Raw genomic sequence first — 20,870 nt, 5'->3', positions numbered from 1 at the left:
AGAACAGCTGCTGACATAATGTGGATCCAAAGATCCATAATTGGCCTACCTGGGGTTGAAAGTCTCGATAAATTGCACGGCGTTTCGTAGGGTACACCGGCTTCCGCGAGTGTGACCCTTATTTTGAGCGATGAAAAAATAATAGAATATAATTTTATTTTTATATTTCAATATCACAATATTCTTCCAATTTAGAAGTACAAGATAAAAAAAGAACTAACATAAATAAAATACACTTCAGCTAAATACTTCTAATTTATTTTCCCAAACCACGCGGAGCCGCACTATAAGGACTAAAGAGCCGCATGCGGCTCCGGAGCCTCAGGTTGCCGACCCCTGCCCTTACCCTAAACCTAACCATAACCTAATTGTAACCCTGACACTAAAACCACATTTTGAGTCTCAAAAATACCTTCAAACTCATGGGGACGGGATTTTGGTCCCCACGAGGGCTGTTTGTCCCCACAAGTATAGTAAACTACCAATTTGTGAAGATGTTAATACCCGTACACACACACACACACACACACACACACACACACACACACACACACACACAGCTTTTACAGAGTAACTATTTAGTGTCTGTGGCTGAAGCTCGGACTGGGTCAGGGTCCCTTGGACTGCTTTGAGGATGCGAGTACTTGTCGGAAGCAAACTCTTGATATGTTTGTATTTTGAGGAATGAGGTTTTTTTTCTTGTTATCAACATGTGACCATTCCCTACAGTAACATAGGTGGTGTGTGCAGGTCTGTACCCTGGCCCCTCTGCAGGACTGTTTTGCTTAAACAGACTGGGATGTGTTGGGTTCAAACTCTACAAAACAGTCAGATGTGCTACCTCACACACAGAAAAACATAATTACTGTACAGGGACTAAATAACCTCTGATATGATGGCAGGATTACATATATTTTGGATTTATGCTGATTTCTCTCAGTTTTGGTATTTGATGACTCTCACTGATATATGAGTATATTTAGACATAATTTACTGATTGAGATTTAAAAGTAAAATCTGTACAGATAAAGCCAGGTAAGCCAGGCTACCATCAAGCTTATGAATATGTAATGCAATGCCTTACTGGAGGAGTTTAGGCTGCTGAATGCTATAATTATATTAAAATGTAGCTGCGTGACTGAGGATTAAAGTTACAGCTCTATTTACAAATGAAGCAGACGATCACAGCTACATGTCATGGAGGATTTGATGTGTTCACAATCACAGTGACTTGTGCTGTGAGGCACTAGAAGGGGAAAATGTTTTAAAAAAGATTGCAATGAAGAGTTTTTATTCCTGATTTAAAAGGAATGAAGTAAAACATTCCTCTCCCCGTCTCCATTGTACTCTGTGAAGCCAAACGTCTTAGCTGACCTGGCACTAGCAGTGTTTGTGGCACCGATCCAAGGAGGTGAACCTCTTGAACTTCACTCTTTTTGTGCACGTAAACACGAAAGGTGACACTTTTGCTTTGATCTTGTGTGCTCTAGGAAATGAATAACCAAAAATTGATTGGTTGTGAGATGAAAATAGAACGGTGAAGGAAAAACTGCACGAGACAAAGTGTGATGTGATTTTATTCTTTTAAAAGCAAGTGTTTCTTTGTTTGCTTTTAAGGGTCAAACAGGAATACCCCCCCCCCCCCCCCCCCCCCAGAAAAAACAGGACATTTTGAATTATGCCATTATCACAAAGCATTACGCTAACATGAATCATGCATATCACAGTGTTTTTCCCGGAGTGGAATACCACAGGTTTATTTACAAGAACTCCTTCTTTAATCCTTGTTTATTAAGGTTCATTGAGGATAAAAGTGTAATAGAGCAGCATTAAAGTAAAAATACAGGGAATAAATGAGCAATATTTGTTTATATGGCACTATCATCTCTACTATTATTACTATTTTACTCTATCAGCTCTACTTATTAAAAACACCAGTTTTTTTCTCCATTTATTAATTGTATCAAACTGTATTAGAACTGCTGTTAAGTATCAGTGTTATTTAATATGAGTGTTTATGTCACTTTAGGACAGTACACTGAACACACGTGTTGGCCCCCAACTGCAAACTTTTATTATAATTTTATATCTGTTATGACTTAATGTATAAACCTGTAAAAACCCCTCCAGCCAAATGAATTAATAAATACATAATTAAAGAGCACGTGCCAAAATACAGCTTATTTTTTATTGAAAACAAATCTTAGCAAACGTTTTATTTTGTATTTTTTCCCCTCTCGGTGTTATTTTCTAACTAGTGTAAAACTTTTTACGGTCCCTCTTAAGCATCTACGCTGAAGCCGGTTTGTTAATGAGCTTAAAGAACTATATTGTCTGGCGGAAGACTATGCCTGCTTCCATTTTTTTGAACCCTTTTTGTTGCTAAATGTTATTACTGTGTGTCTGCTGCGAAAACATCACTTTCTAATAATGCGTGCGTCTGGTGTGTCGTCGTGCTAAGGCAGAAAGCGCGACCTCTTGCGGTTGAAAGGCGGCGGTGTAGCGCGGCGGGCCTCATCACCGCGGCGGACTAGCGGGACAAAGCACTTGTTCAGGGACCGCTCACTGCGCCTCTGTGCCTGGGACAGACGGCTGCTGCAGGCGGAGAAACCACTTCAGCGCTGCTTTCAGATAGAGATTTACTTAAAACAGAGAAACGCATTTTTCTACGGGCGCTTTAGTTTCCCAAACAGCCTCACACTTTTAAAGGAAGGAGAGTTTTTGACAGGAAATAAGGGCGGACACTGGTCAAGTTTTTATCCCCCCCCCTTCGGCGACCTCAGGTAAGATAACCGTGAGGTGGATAGGGATAATATTAATAGCAGACTGTGACCTTTTTTGCCTCTAAGAAGTGAGCTAACTTTCTTTAATGTCTCATAAAGTTGTTCATACTTGCCGCTGTTACAGCGAGTGTTTAGCGGTTTTACATTTGTTACTTCGACAGGTGGGCTAACGACCCCCGAGAGTCCTGCTAGCTAGCTTACGCACGATACATAAATCTGTTTAAAACTACTTATACCAGAATCCCTTTTGCTCGAAAGAGCGCAAAACCCTCACCTGTATTGATATCAGGACGAGTATTTAGTTTGAAGTAAAATAAATCACGGTTAAATCCAAAGTACTTGATCGGTTAGACTGCTGTGTTGTGTACTTACCTCAGTGATGTATGTACCCAGGTTAGCGCTTATAAATATAAATACGTGTGTGTGAAGTTGTGCTTTGGCCATGCAAAGTACTGCACACCTTTCATGATCATATCATCCTTCATATTTACAAGCAGAGCTACTCTAATGGCTGATCCGACTCTTAACTAATGCAACCTTTATTAAGACCGCTTTGTAGACACCGTGGGTCTGTTGCCTACCTCCTGCTTCAGTTTTGCCCACTTTTTCCTCAATCAGCTGGTTATTCTGTAAAGTAATTGTTGGAGGTCCGTAGCCTGTCCTCGTCTCAAACAGTCTCGCACGGGGAGGGCTCTAAACCCACCAGGTGAGACACGTTCCTCAAGCTTTTTTCGTGTTAGAGCATTAAAAGAAACCTGTGATTATTCCCCACAGATTTTATGGTGCAGGAGCTTTGTCAGTGGGGTGTTTTTGAGCAGGAAGTCTTGGCTGACTCCCGTGTGAGTGTGCCAGTGGGTCGCAGCCTACATCGGGCAGGGGTCTAATAGTTTTTGACAGATGTACGGCATGTGACTGTATAACTGGAATTCCTTTATGAGCGACGGATGATAGAGACTCTGTGTTGTAGTGGTGCTCAGGCTGTGGCTGGTGGGCGTCTGACGTGACCTGTGACTTCGGTCCAAGCACTGTGCTCTCTGCCCAGCCTCAAAATGAGCCAGGCAGTCCAGTGTTAGACAAACACATGTACTGATACTGCTACTACTGTCGGTCTTGTACTACTCCTGCTACAGTAGATACACTGTATTCAGGCCAATATTGGGAGAAAAGGTTCCCAATAAGTAATCCCCATGTTTTTGTGGGCTATAACAATCATTGTGTTGCAGACACAAACATCTTTCTTGTTCATGTACAAGCTCTTAATCTGAAGTAGTAGTAGTAGTAGTAGTAGTTTTATTATTCATTTAAAACATTAGTATTTAAAACACTGATTTTGATTAGTTCAAGATTTGGATTTCTTCCGTGAGATGACCTGAGGTGCTCTGCTTTTGCTAGTGCAATCAAGTGGAAATTTTAGGGGGAAGCAATTAAAAGTGAGGTGGAAGTCACGCAGTCAGAGCTGAGTGGGCTGCTGTAAAAAGCTAAATTACCGATATAAACAAACCCAGTAGCAGGAACTAAACTAGCACCCAGCTGAGAATAAAGGACATGCTCATCCACCTGTACTCCCCTCTTTCTGTTTTCTGCCTCCGTCCGTGCAGGAGCAGCACAGAGGAGCCCTTGTTTGATCCTCCCTGGACACTGCCCCAGTTTTCTTTCTCTCTCTCTCTCTCTCGCTCGCTCTTTTTTAACTTTGGTTTCATAGCAACACTGTTCCCGTGACGGGCAGCCTTGACTTTTGGCCCTCCTGCTCCTGAAACAAAGACAAGAAGTTATGGAGGGCAGGAGAGAAGCGGGGGAGAGAGTTAAGAGACAGGGCAATTGTAAGGGGGTTGAAGGATATGGAGGACCGAGGGAGGGTATAATGGGAAGGTGTCTGAGATGGAGGCTCTGAGGCGAGACCTCTTCTTCTATTGTGTTCACCCGAGTCCCATAAAAGAGAGCAAGAGTTATGACACTGTGGGCAGTGCCAGGGACTGTATCTCTCTCTGTGTGTCTAAACTTCTGAATGACTCGGCATCTTAGGCTTTTCCTTCTGCCAGCATGAGCCTAGAAGAACATGGAGGTACAATTATTGCTCCAGTTAACTTATTCAGTTTACTTGATTTTTTTTCATTTACCAATAACCCCCCCGAAACATCTCAGCACAGAAACTGAGTAAGAAAAATGCAAAATATGCTCTTCCACCAGCTCTGTAAGTGTATCTACATGCTGTTTTAAATTAAACTTGAGATCCGGTTACACTTGTGGCGCTTTATTTGTTGAATGATAATGCTAACTAATTAGTTGCAGGTGTAATGCTTTGTTATACTCGTATTGTATTTACACCACACACAGAGAGAGCACAGTTTTCAGTAACATGAAGGTAATAGAGGCCTCGAGGTCTTCTGTCTCCTGCAGGAAAGCTGTTTGCGTGCCTTTCAGTGAAACATGTTGGACTCCCACCCCCTGCACAGCTCGGTGTTAGAAGAATGGGGATTGTTATGTCGTAAACTGTGGCCTTGCAAATCTCTGTGTAGCAGAAAAACATTTTAGCTGGATACTGAGATGTGAAATATTCAAATTGTGGACATTGTGAGGCTAGAGAGAGACTTCCAGAGCCTGTAAAAAGGCAGAAAGGAAAGTATTGTTGTTTGGATGCTCTCCCTGTCCTGGTACTGACATCTCTGTACTGATTCTGACTCGGCTGCTTCAGAGGCCTCATAACTGCGGTTATTCCTCTCATTTTTTTTCTCTGTTGACGTATAAGAGTATGTGATCTGTCCAAGAGGCGATTTTCTCAGCCAAACAGAAGGAGAAAACTGGACAAACAAAGCTAAGTTGTGCCATCATAAAATGCACTCCCTTGTAAATGGTAAAACATTTACACTGTTCCCTCACTGAGCCTCGTTTGCTAGTCACACCTAGTTTTCCCGTATCTGTTCATGTAGCGTTACTCATATCAGCTCAGCTGAAACACAGCTCAGGACGGCTCCTCCCGCCTGTGCGCCGTACATTTTGATCTCTCAGTTGCTGACGGACTTTTTGTGTATGTGTTGGTGTTTCTCTTTACACTTCCAGACATCTTTGAGCGATGTTTGACAAACAGCATTACGAGAGTCCACCAGTCTACAGTCCTCCTTTCACCCCTCCACCCAACAATGGCTTTGGGCCTGCGGCGAGCTTCCATGGCCCTCAGAGCGACTACAACATGTACCCACCTCCACCGGGATCCTACTACATGGAGGACAAGCCGCAGCACTTCTACAAATGGCTGTCACCTCCTGGGATCGTCAAAGCCATGATGGTCACAGTCATAGTGCTGTGTTTGGCGATATTCGCCTGTGTGGCTTCCACGCTCATGTGGGATATCCAGTACGGGTATGGCTCGGGAATGGGTTACTACGGTTCTGGGATGGGCTACGGCAGCGGCTACATTGGCGGCAGCTACGGCTCGGGCTACGGTGGTTACGGGGGATACGGCAGCTACTACGGCTCCGGCTCCTACATTTCTCCTTACTCGGCCAAAGCTGCTATGATTGCCATGGCAGCCATTAACTTTGTAGGAGCACTGGCCTTCTTCATTGCCAGCTTCTCTAAAACCAACGCAGTCCGTGGCAGAAAGTACTTCCTGGCTGTCTTGATATCCAGCGTTTTGATGGCTGCCCTGCAGGTAAAACTGCTTTTAATTTCCCATGTGCTCTTTTTTTATTAATACACACAGAGAGGAGTGCAAGTACTTTGGTGAATAATCTTCTGAAAGCATAATATTCATGTGAAAATTATGTTTCTCAATACTTTATTTGTCTCCTCAGTGTTTGCCAGGTTGTGCTATCATAACACACTGTAAAATATGGGAGTGGCAAATAATCAGTGAAGCAAAGAACTCTCGACAAATTCAAACTAAACAAGGTACAAAACTAAATAAAAACACCATTGCTGGACAGTTTTAAAGCTGTAAATATATTTTTACTAATTGTCTGGAGATAATAGAAAAGAACCTTCATCTAATGGAGCGGACTCTGACTTAATCTGTACTCCTGCATCACTGAGGAGACTGAAACATTTTACTTGAACACAGGAACACTTTATTTTAAATAAGTCAATTATTTACAAAAGCTAGCATAACATGGTAAATAGGACTTTTCTAATGTACCTGAGCACTCAAAGTGCTTTACACAGCATGCCTCATTCACATATTTACACTCCGATGGATGCATTAGAGAGCAACTTGAGGTCAGTATCAGTATCAGACTGCAGCAGCCAGGGATCAAACCACCAACCTTCCAGTTATTAGATGACCCGCTCTGCCTCCTGAGCTACAGCCACCCCAACATGACCTGAGCTCCCTCATAAACCTCCCATTTAGGACAAAACCTTTTGTAGTCGTTGTCATCAGCTGTTTGACAAAAATCCCCAACTCCCTTGCCAAAAGAGCTCAACTTTATCATCATCATGCAGCTAAAATAATTTTAGTTCAAGACATATACTTAAATTGTTGTTGCACAGACAGTAAAGCTTAAAGGGAAATTAATTTGCAGTCATAACTGAATCTCTCTCTCTCTCTCTCTCTCTCTCACACACACTCACACTCACACTCACACACACACCGTGTTTTCATATCTTTGTGGGGACATCTCATTGACATAATGCTTTCCCTAGCCCCTTACCCTAACCCTGAGCCTAAACCTAACCGTAACCTAATTGTAACCCTGACACGAAAACCACATTTTGAGCCTCAAAAATGTCTTCAAACTCGTGGGGGCCGGGAGTTTGGTCCCCACAAAGATATGAATACAGGGAAACACAAACAGATTGTTTAGCTTCTGAGTTTAAGTATGTAATATTGGGCCTGTAGACGGTGTCGTTGTCCACTGCAAACAGCTGATAGTCATTGTGATACTGAGCTCAGTGATGTAATGATATACTAATAGGTCACATGCACAGATACATACATGGACAGCAAGCATGTCTGTGAGAGCTCTGCTCTTTCAGGTTAATTCAGGTGAATAGTAAACTGGAACTCCATTAGGATAATAAAGTGTATTTTTTAACATAATCATATCATCATCAGTATTTTCCTGCAAGCTTCCCATCTCACACCTCAGCTGACAGTCAAAACTGGGAACGCCTTTCTTTGTTATGAATACTATTTAAATTTGGATGTTTTCTAAAACCCTAAATACCAGAAACATAATTTGAAACCGAATACTTCTACGCCATTTCACTCTGTTTAACCACTGCATACAGATGTTAATCCAGCACACCATTATGTTTACTGAGCTCAGTGTACAGAGCACCACTCTAGAGCCAGTGTGAAAAGAGAGAGTCTTCATTTTTGGCAGAATCACTCAGTATAGTCTGACTTTCTCTCAACAGAGAAACTGTGCTGACCTGGTTTACTCAAGCTTTCACTGTTGTTATGATTCATTCATTTACTGTTAACATAAATATTTGTTTTTTTTAAAAATGATTCCACTTGATTTAACTATTAAATACATACTAGCGATTGCTAGAGAGCCAGTGAACATTTGTTAGTCCAGCGTGGAAGGTGTCTGTCTCCTCCTTGTACTGTGGCCTTTGGACTCACAATGTGTTCTCCACACATGTGATAAGATTGCTGCTGACTGTTTGCCATCATGTAATCTGATGCTGCTGCCTCATGTTCTGCTATGAAATGTCTCTTTCACTAATCAGCCCTCAGATGTTACATGTGTCTTTACTGATACACTGTTTCTGTGTCTTTTCAGGGCATCATAAACATTGTCTACATCGTTGGGGTAAACCCCATGGCCCAGAGCTCCTCCAGTATGATGTACAATCCAATGCTCATGATGTGCCAGAATCTTTACCAGACCAGTTACTCGCAGATGGGAGGAGTGGGAGGCTTCCCCATGTACAACCAGTACCTGTACCATTACTGCTTTGTGGACCCGCAGGAGGTCTGTAGCTATATTAAATTGTAGGATTTGTTTCCAGGATTATTTAATGATGATGCTGCCTGATGAACCCGTTTATTCTGAAATGGTAAAAAGTCTCCGAGAGGTTTCCTTGATTGATTTGTTTTTTAATTATTTCTGTGTTTATCAACTGTTTAAAAGCGTGAAAATTGTAACGACTTTAGTTGTTTTCTATTATCTGCTTGTTAAAACCTGTTCAAACTGTGGTATAAGTGAGATTTCCTTCTCATATTAGTTCTGTGCAGCACTGTGACTCATAATGTTGCTACACATTTGTACTTTTTGTACCGGGATAAACCAACTTTATCTCAGAGCTTATCTCTTTCAAAATGTACTCAGACTCATATTCTTGTCGTTACCAGGGAATTGCAATGGCATGTGGATTCCTGGTTGTCATCGCCTTGAGTGTTGCTGCTTTCTTCGCTCAGAGGACAAGAGGGAAGATCTGGCGCTACGGCAAACCGAATATTTACTGGGAAGAGCCTCTTGTTGGTGGGAAGGCCTCAGAGGGCAGAGATGTAGAAGACTGGGTAAGAGACAACAGGATGGTGGACAAAGTTTAATAAGGTTTAAATGGAGGATTTAAAAAACTAAATCGCATTTCCTTCCTGCATTCCTGCATTTCCTTTGCCCCAAACTAGCCTGGAGTCTATGCATGCGGAGCTTGGAGTCAAGTGAGCAGGGTCACGCAGAGTTTAAATCCAGCCTCAGGTGGAGCACAGTAATCACCGACAGATTTGATTAGATGATGAAATGCTCAACTACAGCGGGGTTTGTTTTGTGTCTTTTGCATAAAGGATTAAGCCAACAAAACTTGCTTTACCTCTCTGTCACAAATAATGTGATTTGTTGCTAAATGGCAGCGAAGTAGGTGAGCAGGTAAGCTGTCAGTGAGGTATTCATCTTCTTGTGTAGATAGTCATCAGTGATAATGACAGGTAGGCGATTGTGGTGACCTGTAAATAGCCAAGCAGAGACTTGCACATACCCTATTTTAGTCTGTTGATTACCCCTGCTATTTGTAACATATAACTTGCGTCGAGAGACAGTTGATTGGTGTTGATCGCCAGTTTACTTCTCTCATATGCTTTTATTGCTTGGCTTTGTGAGTTCACAGTCCGAGAGAAGTTTCATGTGTGATGTTGTGAAGGGTTCAGCAGGGAAACAGTAACGCTAAACTCAGTGTTTCCTCTGACTGAGTCACTTTGTTCAGGGTCAGGATGATAGCAATCAGTGATTGTTTGCAAATGGCCTACAACCTGGTTTCACTCTGAATAATCATTAACCACCCGAGGAGATAGTAAGCAGGCAGGTGGTTTCTAGAGAGCCTGCCTTTGTGTTTTTCTAAAAGCCTTTCAGTCATGTAGGTCCAGGAACTGAAATATGGGCCGATAGTGAATGAAAGCATCAAGAGCGCTGTGTAAGAGATTTAATTATAGTTCATAACCAGCCGTAACAGGATAGTCTGATGAATTAAGGATGCAGAGAAACGTGCACTTTTGTCTAAGAAATGTTTTCAGTCGCGTAATGTACTGCAGGTTTCCGGCACAGCACCTCATCACACTAATGATCTATATTTCCTGTTCCCATCTAGTGTTTGTTCAAACATCATCCACTCGAATGTCAGAAACACAGATAAATATACAAACATGGCACATAGTAGATACATGCCAACTATAAAAGAAAGAAACCCAGATGAATTATGATGTTAATGATTAAACAGGGCATAGTGGTTAGCACTGTTGCCTCATAGCAAGAAGGTCCTGGGTTCAATTCCACCATCAGGCCGGGGTCTTTCTGTGTGGAGTTTGCATGTTCTCCGGTGAATCCTCCCTCTCGCCCTAAGACAGCCGGGACAGGCCGCACAACCAAAACTAAGACTGCTACATTCTTGCCTAATATCATGTGATTACACTGGTGTGTCGAAGAAAGCTGGGAGTCACAGTGTATCTCTTGCAAACATACCAGAAGTTCCACCAAACAGACGTGTTGTAATGGTGAATTATATAAAGCTGTTTGTTGTTGAGAGAGCTCGTCATTCCTGAGAGTGTAACATAGCGCACGCAGAGGTGTGCAGGCAGGGCAGAGTGAATGAGATGAGCCCACAGTGACTAGCACTACTGTCTAATAATGGAGCAGTACACAGTGAAGTCATCAAGCTCGTTGTAGGTGCAGTAATGAAGTCTCTTCACTGGAACAAATTTCTCCGGGAAGTCAAAACACCAAAGTATATTTTTAGTCACAGAAGAGTTTGCACAGTAAGAAAGATGAATCTTAGAGGATTTAATGATCAGTGGGAGCAGATAATTAAAAGTTTACAACATATATGATCTGTAGTCTGTGCGTCAAACTTCCTGCATGAAGACTGCGCTCTATATGAAGCACATCGGCCAGCGTGTGTCAGTGGCTTTCTCCTGTCCTTATGTTCCTTATATTACTATCATTATAATGATCACAGCCATTCACATTCACACTGCAGGCTTTTTTTATTACTTTGTTGACACACTACCTGTGTCTCTGTGCCACAGAATGAGTCATCAGCCTTGTTTGGCTCCTTTAAGCACCAGGCGACTGACAGTCTAAGGCTGTGGTCGGTCTGAGATTGGACCCGTCTCTGTTGTTGAGCTCAGGGAGGCCTGGCTCGCTCTGATGACCTCACACACAAGCTGCATTCAGCTCGCCCGAGGTGGTGCGCTGCATTGTGTCTACTGCATGAGGTCATCAGAGTCGGTTCCTGCAGGGCTGTCTGCAGCATCCTGAGCTGCTTCAGTGTTAGAAAATGTTCTGACAGGACATTAAGCAGCGTGAACTCAACATTATAATGAGAAAATATTGGTGAGTTGGAGAGCAAAGAATTGGTTACTCTTCCACATTATCACCTCGCGTCTGAGTAGTTAAATCTCTGATTAGTCACTGCTCTAACAAGTTTCTGTAACGACCATTATCTCTACTTAATTACCTTCAATTAAAAGTGTTTTTAAGTTATGCAAGCCGACCTTTCCCAGCTGACACAGACACTGATTTTCTGCTTAAAAAAAAAACAGGAGATTTTTTCTTTTCTTTTTTTTTAAAATGTTTATTTATAAGATTTTAAGTTTAAAGTTACATAACGCCACACCAGACAAAGAACATAAGATTCAAAAACAATAACATTTAAGTACAGAAAGAAAAAAAACCCAGAAACCAAACACGCACAAAAAAAAAACCCAAACAGGAAAACAGGAAAGAAAAGAAAAAGAAATACACCAGTTAGCCAGTACAAATCAAAAGTTCAAAAGAAACACCATTGTCCAAAGAAGATGATCTTCTGTGTGAGTTTAGACGGGGCAACAGAGTTGGAGATTTTTTCTTAACGGAGACTTAAGCCTTAAGAGTCTCCATCAAGACTCTGTTTCTTTGTCTATGCCCCCCTAATTCCTTCCTTTGTTGACATGCACTTATGCCTCATTTATACTGCTGCTCCATGGGTCACTGCCTCCTCATCAACATCCAACATTGCCTGCAAGCCATTTTTTTAATCTTCCTGTCAATCTTTGCCTCGTGGCTTTGCTTCAGCAGGCCCAGCACTCTCAGACATTCTTACTGTGCTTGCGCTCACAGCCCAGCGGCCGCTGTGCTTCTCACTGAGAGGACATTGTTGAGATTCTTCCAACAGGATTCTCCTGCAGCTGCACGAAGCCCTGCTCGCCCCCACCCAAGCGCTCCACCCAGTGTGATTATTGTTTTTTAGGGGCAAGGCTGATGTTTAGCTCTCAGGAATTTAGCGATGTACCACCTAGAGAGTGGAAAACCTGGTCGATGTTATCACAGGAGTAGAGCTGTGTACAGTGGTTCGTTAGTAAACCCTCGCCTCTAACCGGTGCAAGGTAGTAGAGAGAGTAGAGCGCCCATTTCCAGTTTCAAGGCTGCTGCTTTGTTTGCAGGTCTAATCATTGATACACTTAGTGGATTAAACACTGACCGACCCTGAGGCCTTCACTGTGAGGAAAGCCGTCATGCTGTCACCTGACCTCACAGGAAGGACTTGGAAATACAGATTAAGGGAAACGTTTCGACTCCTTTTGTTTAACGACAGACAGGAAGGGCAGATCCGTTCCAGGTGTCCGTGAAGACGCGAGAGAGTAGAAAGAAGTGGAAGCATTGCTGTGTATGTCATTCACTGCTTTAAGTTTTAAGGATCAGAAACAGGCGTACAGTGTGGCCTGTAAAACAAACGGTATTTTATTGCAGTCTGAAAGAATTGGTTTATTTTTGGTTAGGCTTATTTTTGATTTATAATTAACCTCCTGTAGCTCTCCTTTGTTTTTGCTCTCCTGAGCTTTTCGTGCACTGCGAGCCGAGCTGCTCAGTGTGGAGTTGGATTGCAAAGTGCAATTTTATGCCTCACTGCTCACTCAGACTTTAAGTACTAATTACTAAACTTTTTCCTTCATCTCTTTCTCTTTGTCTTTAAAAGCCATCATTGAAGCTAACGCTTTCCTTTATCACTTTCTACTTTAGTATATTTCACTACTTCTAAACTTTTACTAAGTAGTACTAGTACTAGTAAATATTACGAATGACACATGGCATAAAACAAATTCCCTGTAGATGGTTTTAGTGCAGCGGTTATGTGTTAGAGGAGAAACGAGGCCGTGTGCTGGTCTGGTCTTTGTGAGTGCTTCAGTTGTTTGTTTGCATCTGCTGAGCCTGCTCTCTCTGCTTTTTCCGTCCTGCTGAAGGTGAACAATGTGGAGGAAAGCCGGAGTGTTCAGGATGCCCCGACCCTGCTGGTGTCAGAGAAGGGAGGCGGGCCGCTTAACGCCTCAGTTAACAGCGTCGTCTCCTACTCCTCACCCAAGGTGGAGAGCAGCTCCTACAATGACGATGCGTACGACAACAACGAGTAGGTGGTTCACTTTTCTTTGAATACTTATCTCAACACCGTGAGCTTGCAAATATTTGTCTGGCATGTATAGTATATACTCTGTATTATTATTATTATTGTAGATTGTTATTCTTTTCACACAGTCCCAGAACCACAGAACTGTTTTGTGCTTCCTGATTTGTGTAATTTCAGTCAGTCTAATGTCAGCTGTGTGAGATCACTAATAAGAACACACACTTTACCCTGAGCTCAAGACTTATCATTGAAAATATTTATTGTATCAGAAGAGAAAAGAAATAGATTGTTACAAAATATCTTTGCCACAGATTCTTTGGCTCAATGATGCAGAATTAATCTGTTTATATTTTCCTCTTCTTTTTTGGGGGGTGGGGGGGGGGGGGGGGTGTCCTCTGGCAGAAAGCAAAGCCCACTTTAGAGCACATGGCTCACCCAACCATGTTAAATTCCACAAAAACATATTGCCCTGCCCACAACACAGATCTGTGTGTGTGAGTCCTTGTTGGATTAATCTTCCCTTTTGTAAAAATTTCTTGTTGTTTGAATTCTCTGAGGACGACAGCAGGATATCTGCGTTTTCATTTCTGAAGCACCTTGTTTTAGTTTTTTTGCAGTGTTTGGATACACGCTGTGTCACAAACACTTCTGTCTTTGCGTTTTTCAAATATATATATATATATATATATATATATATATATATATATATATATATATATTTATCAGCTCAGACTGTGCTGTTAACAGCACAAACATTTATACACACATTGTACCCTGAGTCGACGTAGTTCAAAGTGCAGATTTTCCTCACAAGGCAAACAGAACCGGTGTTTTGATAAGCAGCAAAAATGCCAGCCCGCAGAGATGCAATGTGCACAGTTGGTTTTTTAGGAGCTTGTAATATCTGTGCCATTGGATTTGGATTCCTCCACAAATCCCCACAAACCCACAAAATTGAATGTGTCTCTCTTTCTCATTATTAAAGAGCTGTAGCTGCTTCCTGGTCACTGAGAGCCTTCATACGGCACAGAGTCAGATTGTAGATATGAGCAGCAATAATCATGAATGGGTTAGTGAAGGTCTACCTTCCTCCATATGGCGTCTGCCCGGGGCATTTAGGAGCACTCTTTTATTATTTTGATTATAATGTCGTTAGAGCTTTTTATCTTTGGTTAAATATTTTTAAAATGTTTGACTACACCTTTCTGCACTGTGACAACTAAAAAAGCTAAAGGAAGCTGAGGGAAAAGGAAACAGGGAGCCAGCACACGTGATCGTCTTTTTTGCAGTAACTCTGGGTCATATTGCACGATGAAAACAGTCTACTTTTTTTAATCTTAGCCTCATAATGCAAAGCCCCCCCCCCCCCCCCCCCCCAAGTCCCTTTTACATGTAATTCCAGTCTAGCTGCATGATGTAAGAAAGTAGTATTGATCATTAAATCAGAGATTAACATGGAAAAACTCTGCTGACGTTATCGATTGGTTTTGTCTGTTTCGTGTGCTCCTATCTGCCTGCAGCGTCAAGCATGTTATGGTTTAAATGCTGCTGATCTTTTCCATGTGTGGGATGATGTTCGTCATTACTGTTTCCCAAACTGATGAAAAACACAAATGCAAAAATCTCTTTGGTGAAAAACAAAAAGCTCGGAGCTCTAAGCTCTTCTAAACTTATAATCATTACCCCCCTCGGGGGGGGTAAGCCCGTGAAAGAAGAAGCCGCGTTCTCATGTCTTTTTTCTGCAGGTACTCTGAACGGACAAACAGCCGACCATCGGAAATGTTCTTCCACAGCGGGGGGACCAGCTCAAGCCCCTCAGAAGAGACGGGCGGAGGCCGCAAACCCTCCGCAAACAGGGGCAAGAGGCGCAGACGTAACCCAGAACTGGACGAGTCTCAGTACGAGACGGAGTACACCACGGGAGGAGAGACGGGCAATGAACTGGATGCAGAAGAATTGGAGAGGTGAGAAATAATCTTCTACTTTATCTGTGAGCTGCTCACACACAGTCTGGATTAGAGAAGAAAATGTCATTAGGCAAAAAACTCAGGATGGGGATTGCAGTCGAATGCTGTCGTGCCCTCGGGACCTGACCTATATTCTCTGACACGACTTAATTCCTAAGCTCAGAAGACCATGCACAGTACCTTCATTTACGGGAAAGTGCAGGGAGAACATCTCTTGATTTGAAACATGTACGTTTAAAATGGTAAAGTTACAGACACTCAAAGGACGAGAGGCCACGGCGTTTCCCTCGTTCGGTCCAGGAGAGCAGTTAATCCTCTAAAGCACGCCGCCTCACATGAGCTGTACTCGGCCATAATTAGAGAAGTGGAACAAAGGTACAAGGTCCATTATAGAGACAGGATATTTACACTGTGGTTACATTTATTCACACTTTCAGTGTCCCAGAGGGAGACATTTAAAGTTGAACTCGCCACAGCTGAACTTTCACAGTGTTTCTGTGCTGAAGGAATATCCGTCATTCTTTTATGTTCACTTGGCCTGGACGCTGAGCAGCAGCTCACCTTTTGCATGAAAGAAAGGGCGTAAGCGCTTTACACCTTTATTGGCCTCCTGATACTGGCTCTGTTTCAGGATCCAGTTTAAAATGTCAGCACTTGTCTTAATGGTTTGGCGCCACCTTATTAAACTATCACGACACTGAGGTCTGTGAGCCAGCTGCTCTTGAATATTCCTAGATCCAGATTCAGTTCTAGTTGAGCCGGATTTTATTATAGAAAAAGTATTTTTTTTACTTAGTTTTATTTAATGATTTTTAGCGTATATTTGCAGTTGATTTAGTGACTGTTATTATGGTGCATATGTTTATAACCTGGTTGTTTTAAATGTGCTGTAGAAGTAAACGTTTACTTGACTGATAGAGTTGATAACTCTGCATTTTGACTGGTCGAGATTTATTTGCGATGCTGATGTTTGTCTTCCTTTCCTTTGCTGTCTCTCCATCATTTATTCCTCTGCACCACCTGCCTCCCTTCATTCTTTTCCTCCAGCATGTACCCAGAGATAACATCGGATGATCAGCGACACGATTATAAGAGAGAGTTTGACGCCGACCTTCGGGAGTACAAGCGGCTGTGTGCTGAGATGGACGACATTAACGACCAGTTGAACAAGCTCAGCCGGCAGCTGGACACGCTGGACGACACCTCAGCCAAATACCAGGTGAGATGAAACCACTCCCCTCAGAAAGTCCCGAGACACAGCTGAGCTAAACGAGCCTGGACAGAAGCTCCCTCTCAGTGTAACTCATTTCACATAATAAATACGATCCTGGATCTGCAAAGACGACAAAACAAACATTTACATTTGTTCTGTATTTGATGTATTTATTGTGTTTGTCACTTAAAAAACTGTGATGATAAAGTCCGCCTTGGTACCTTCTCGGATCGGCTCGCCACGGTTTTCAGGGTTTTCCTTTAGCTCATCGTACCTGCGATCCAAGCACGTAAAATGTGATGTCGTCAGACTGCACGCCACTGATTGGCTGGTCAGTGGCGTTATTCGAAGAGTCACGAGTTGCGTTCCCCGAGCGTGACGAGAAGCCACACAGACTAACCCGCAGTTTATATCGTCGCCTCAGCGTTCGTGACGCATACTAATTACACTGCGAGACACTCGGATGCGTCGCTATAACAACGATCACACACATTAGGTGGTTTTCGATTGTAATGGAAAACCAGTCGATCGAGTAGGTACTAATGGAAAAGCGTCTATATTAAGCTCCTAGAGTCACACGCTGGAGCTTTTTCCATCATTACTCGTTGGCTTTTAGAAGCTGATCGGTCCCCCGCTGTTATAATTATACTAACGTTTCTGAGAATTGTTACAGGGAGTTATGCTAATATCAGAGTTTTAACACTCCATTAACTGTCAGTTTTTGTACAGTTCATTTCTCGGATCACAACTCCAACCTGTCTGACTTTGTAGAGTTTCTCGTCTTTGACCTGGTAACCGATCTGTCTATGCTGCGCGACTTGGCCTTTATCGAGGGTGAAGAGTGACTCAGAGCCACTGTGTTAAAAAAGTCATTGCTTATTAAGCTCTCTGTGCATAAAAAACACAAAATGTGAGCTTTAATGTTTCCTTTGTGTGTGACGATCACACCAAACCTTATAAACCTTCTAACGTCTGTGTTATTCCCCAGATTGTAGCTGAGGAATATAACCAGCTGAAGGATCTGAAGCAGGTGAGGAGACATATCAGGCATTTTTTTATTAACTCACCTAAAACAAACATTACGCAGTTATTAAAGACCTTTGACCCAAAGCTGTGTGGAGTTTTTGTTTTAACGGGCTTTTCTGTGCTGCGTCTGCAGACGTCCGACTACCAGGCTAAGAAGAGAGAGTGCCGCTGGCTGAGACACAAACTGTTCCACATCAAACGCATGGTGAAGGACTATGACAAGAACCACTGAGGAGCACCCACTCTCCCCACAGCACGATACACTCCAACATGCCACAAAGACTCTGTGACCTGCTGAGACCAAAGTTAAAGGACACACTCATGCTCACACACACACACACACGGGGAACACACTGCAAGTTCATAGTAATGATCTACTGTAAACAAATAATCGCTGATTTTGGGAGAGAATGAGAGGAGGAGCCTCCGGCCTGTTTGGCCTCAGTGTTTGCAGGGTACGGCTACTCCTGAGGGTCAAAGCTTGGAGAGAGGCTGTTTGAAGGTCACCTAATAATTAGTCGTCCGAGGTAACGCTTTGCTCGCTTTTCTGCGTTTGCTCTCCGATAGGCGACTTTTCTTTGTTTTTCCCTCCACAGATAAGAGTCGGTGCAGTGATGTTGTAGGTGAGACGGCCGTGAGCAAACACGCAGCCTCTGTGTGGCCGATGAACATTAGCTGAGGGTTTCTCACGTCTGCTTCGGCGTTCATAACGACCTTAAATGTCGGTGAACTTAACAGCTTTCTTTTACCGTTTTTTTGTTTTTGTCAACACTGAGATTTTTATATTTTTTTACAGATGTTGTGACACCAAAACTGGCCAACGGGCTGTGTGTGGCATTGTTGTATTGTGCGTTCTTTTAACGAGTCGTGTTCTTCGTATATATCAGAACAAATTTACAGTTGGTCTCTAAAACCTCGAGATTCATTAGTGCTTGTACATACTGTAGGCTCATAGCAGCAGTTGTGTGTTTAAACTATGCAAATTAGTCAAATTAACCAGTGTCTGTATGTTTTCATCACACGCACTCCTGAAAAACCCGCCTCGCTGTTTCTGTCGATAAGCTGAACTCATTTGATTAATTGCCAATGAAAACGCGCTTTAATCCTCTGCGTTTGTGAAAATCTACTGTACACCTTAAATTCATGTAGACTCGATTGTGATTCGTCTTGCATTTGTATTTTTATGAAGAACATTGTTGTCATTTTAAAAACCATTTGCGAGCCATTTATTTTTGTAAGAATTTATTTTCTTTGATGCTATTATAAAAAAAACATTTTTGTAACTGTGTACCTCCATAAATGATGTTGTCTAAAAAGTATTGAATTTAGTAAATAATAAACATTTCTAATTCTCTATTTGCTCTGGAGTGCATCTGCAGCGAGTTCCCAGCAGGGGGAGCAGGAGCGCTGTGCTGATGCAGCAGTCAGTGAGACTAATGTGAGCTAATACTGCCCTCTGGTGGTGCGTTTCTGTGCTTCAGGTTTTAGTCAGATTTTTATTTCTGTTTCAAACTTTTCTCCACTTCTCTGCCGCCTGCTGGAAATCAGCTTCTGGCCAAATCCCGATTGATCCTAATCCATTCCTATCATAAAGATTGGCTGTTGATCCATCAACAATCCTTCAGTTTCAATACTTTTGCCTTGTGACACGGCGCTCCAGCATGCTGGAAATTGCTTAGGCTACGTTCACGCTGCAGGTCTTAATGCTCAATTCCGATTTTTTGATCAAATCCGATTTTTTTGTCTGCTTGTTCACACTACAAATAAAATGTGACAGCAAACGCGCTCTAGTGTGAACCCTCAAAGCGGCCCGCATGCGCAAAAGAAGACGTCACACACAACGCGCTCTGTTTAGACCCAGACCAACAGGATTGTTTGACTGATGGCCTTAATATAAAGACTTCGGACTTTACGTTTCCCAGTTTTGCTTTAAGTTATTTGGTTATTGTGTTATTTACATTTGGCCTAATAATGATCCTTATTGCTGTTTTAGAGGAGCGGTGCTTCAAAGGATAGCTGCAGATTTCTGTCAGAATCTGCAGATTATACAGTACAAATAAAATGTTCACGTTTCTCCAACGTTGTCTTCCCAACAGTTTCACTGACATCTACACGGGATGGCCAGGAAGTGTTCACGATGTCTTCTCGGGCGCTTCTCCGGCGCTGGTAATTGGCGTCTGTCTTGTGTCAGTGACTTAAAGACAGATTTAATGCGACATGACCATTCAAACAGCAGTCGCTTTCTAAAACATCAGATATGTATCGGATTCAGTACCACATACGAAAGTGACCCAGGTCGGATTTGAAAATATCGGATTTGTGCCGTTCACGCTGTCATACCATGATCGGATATGGGTCGCATAGGGTCAAAGAGGTCGGATTTGATGCGCTTTCGCCTGCAGTGTGAACGTAGCCTTAGACTGTCACCGTTTTAAAGGAGGATGTTTTTAGTCCTTAATAAGCAAGTGGAAGCATGCAGGCTTGGAGTACTGATAAGACTGGAATAGATCACTTATATCTCAGGCTTTGGCCCACGAGCTGATATCCAGCTTGGGCCAACACTGTAAATACTGACTCTTGTCCTGTGACTGCTCTGCACACGATCGCAGGAAGATGTAAGACTGAAGCGACAACGGACACAAAACACAAAGTCTGGTCATGACTGCACATTGTAACTTTTGTCACCCAGTTTTACACATTGTAAAGAGCAACTATGTACTCGTCACCAACACTACTAAGGTTTGTGTTGCCACTTCCACTCATATAATTCTGTTTCTGTAGCAGTCAAGTGTGAAACTAGTTAGCCTATGAGGTCACCGACACAACCTCTTCAGCTGCATTAGCCCATGCAAATCTGCACATACCGCATTCAGGCTGCAGGTATCAGTTATTTCCATCACACATCTGGCTTCAGCAGTTCATTTAAACCTGTCATAAGCAGCTGAATGAGTTATCGCCGTGCAGTTTTATTGCCTCCAACAACCAGTCACGGCGCACTCGAAACCCACGTCTGACCAGAATCGACTTTTGACCTTTTTGGGTAGAAAACGTCATCACTTTATT

General features: G+C 42.6%; 1 protein-coding gene across 1 annotated transcript; it reads left to right on the top strand.

Moving 5' to 3' along the window:
* The first annotated feature begins 2,525 nt into the window (after positions 1 to 2,525).
* si:ch73-61d6.3 (occludin) lies at positions 2,526 to 20,260 on the top strand. Its single transcript, XM_063460336.1, has 9 exons — positions 2,526 to 2,783; positions 5,841 to 6,432; positions 8,510 to 8,701; positions 9,082 to 9,249; positions 13,441 to 13,604; positions 15,347 to 15,565; positions 16,616 to 16,787; positions 17,770 to 17,811; positions 17,941 to 20,260. Exons 2-9 carry the CDS (start codon positions 5,854 to 5,856, stop codon positions 18,037 to 18,039), a joined length of 1,635 nt encoding a protein of 544 aa, XP_063316406.1. The 5' UTR covers positions 2,526 to 2,783; positions 5,841 to 5,853; the 3' UTR covers positions 18,040 to 20,260.
* The last annotated feature ends 610 nt before the right edge of the window (positions 20,261 to 20,870 follow it).

The sequence above is a fragment of the Pelmatolapia mariae genome, linkage group LG17 (genome assembly GCF_036321145.2).
Source record: "Pelmatolapia mariae isolate MD_Pm_ZW linkage group LG17, Pm_UMD_F_2, whole genome shotgun sequence".
In the NCBI taxonomy this organism is placed as follows: domain Eukaryota; kingdom Metazoa; phylum Chordata; class Actinopteri; order Cichliformes; family Cichlidae; genus Pelmatolapia; species Pelmatolapia mariae.
The sequence above is the reverse complement of the archived record's forward strand: the minus strand, read 5'-3'. Positions and strand labels throughout refer to the sequence as shown.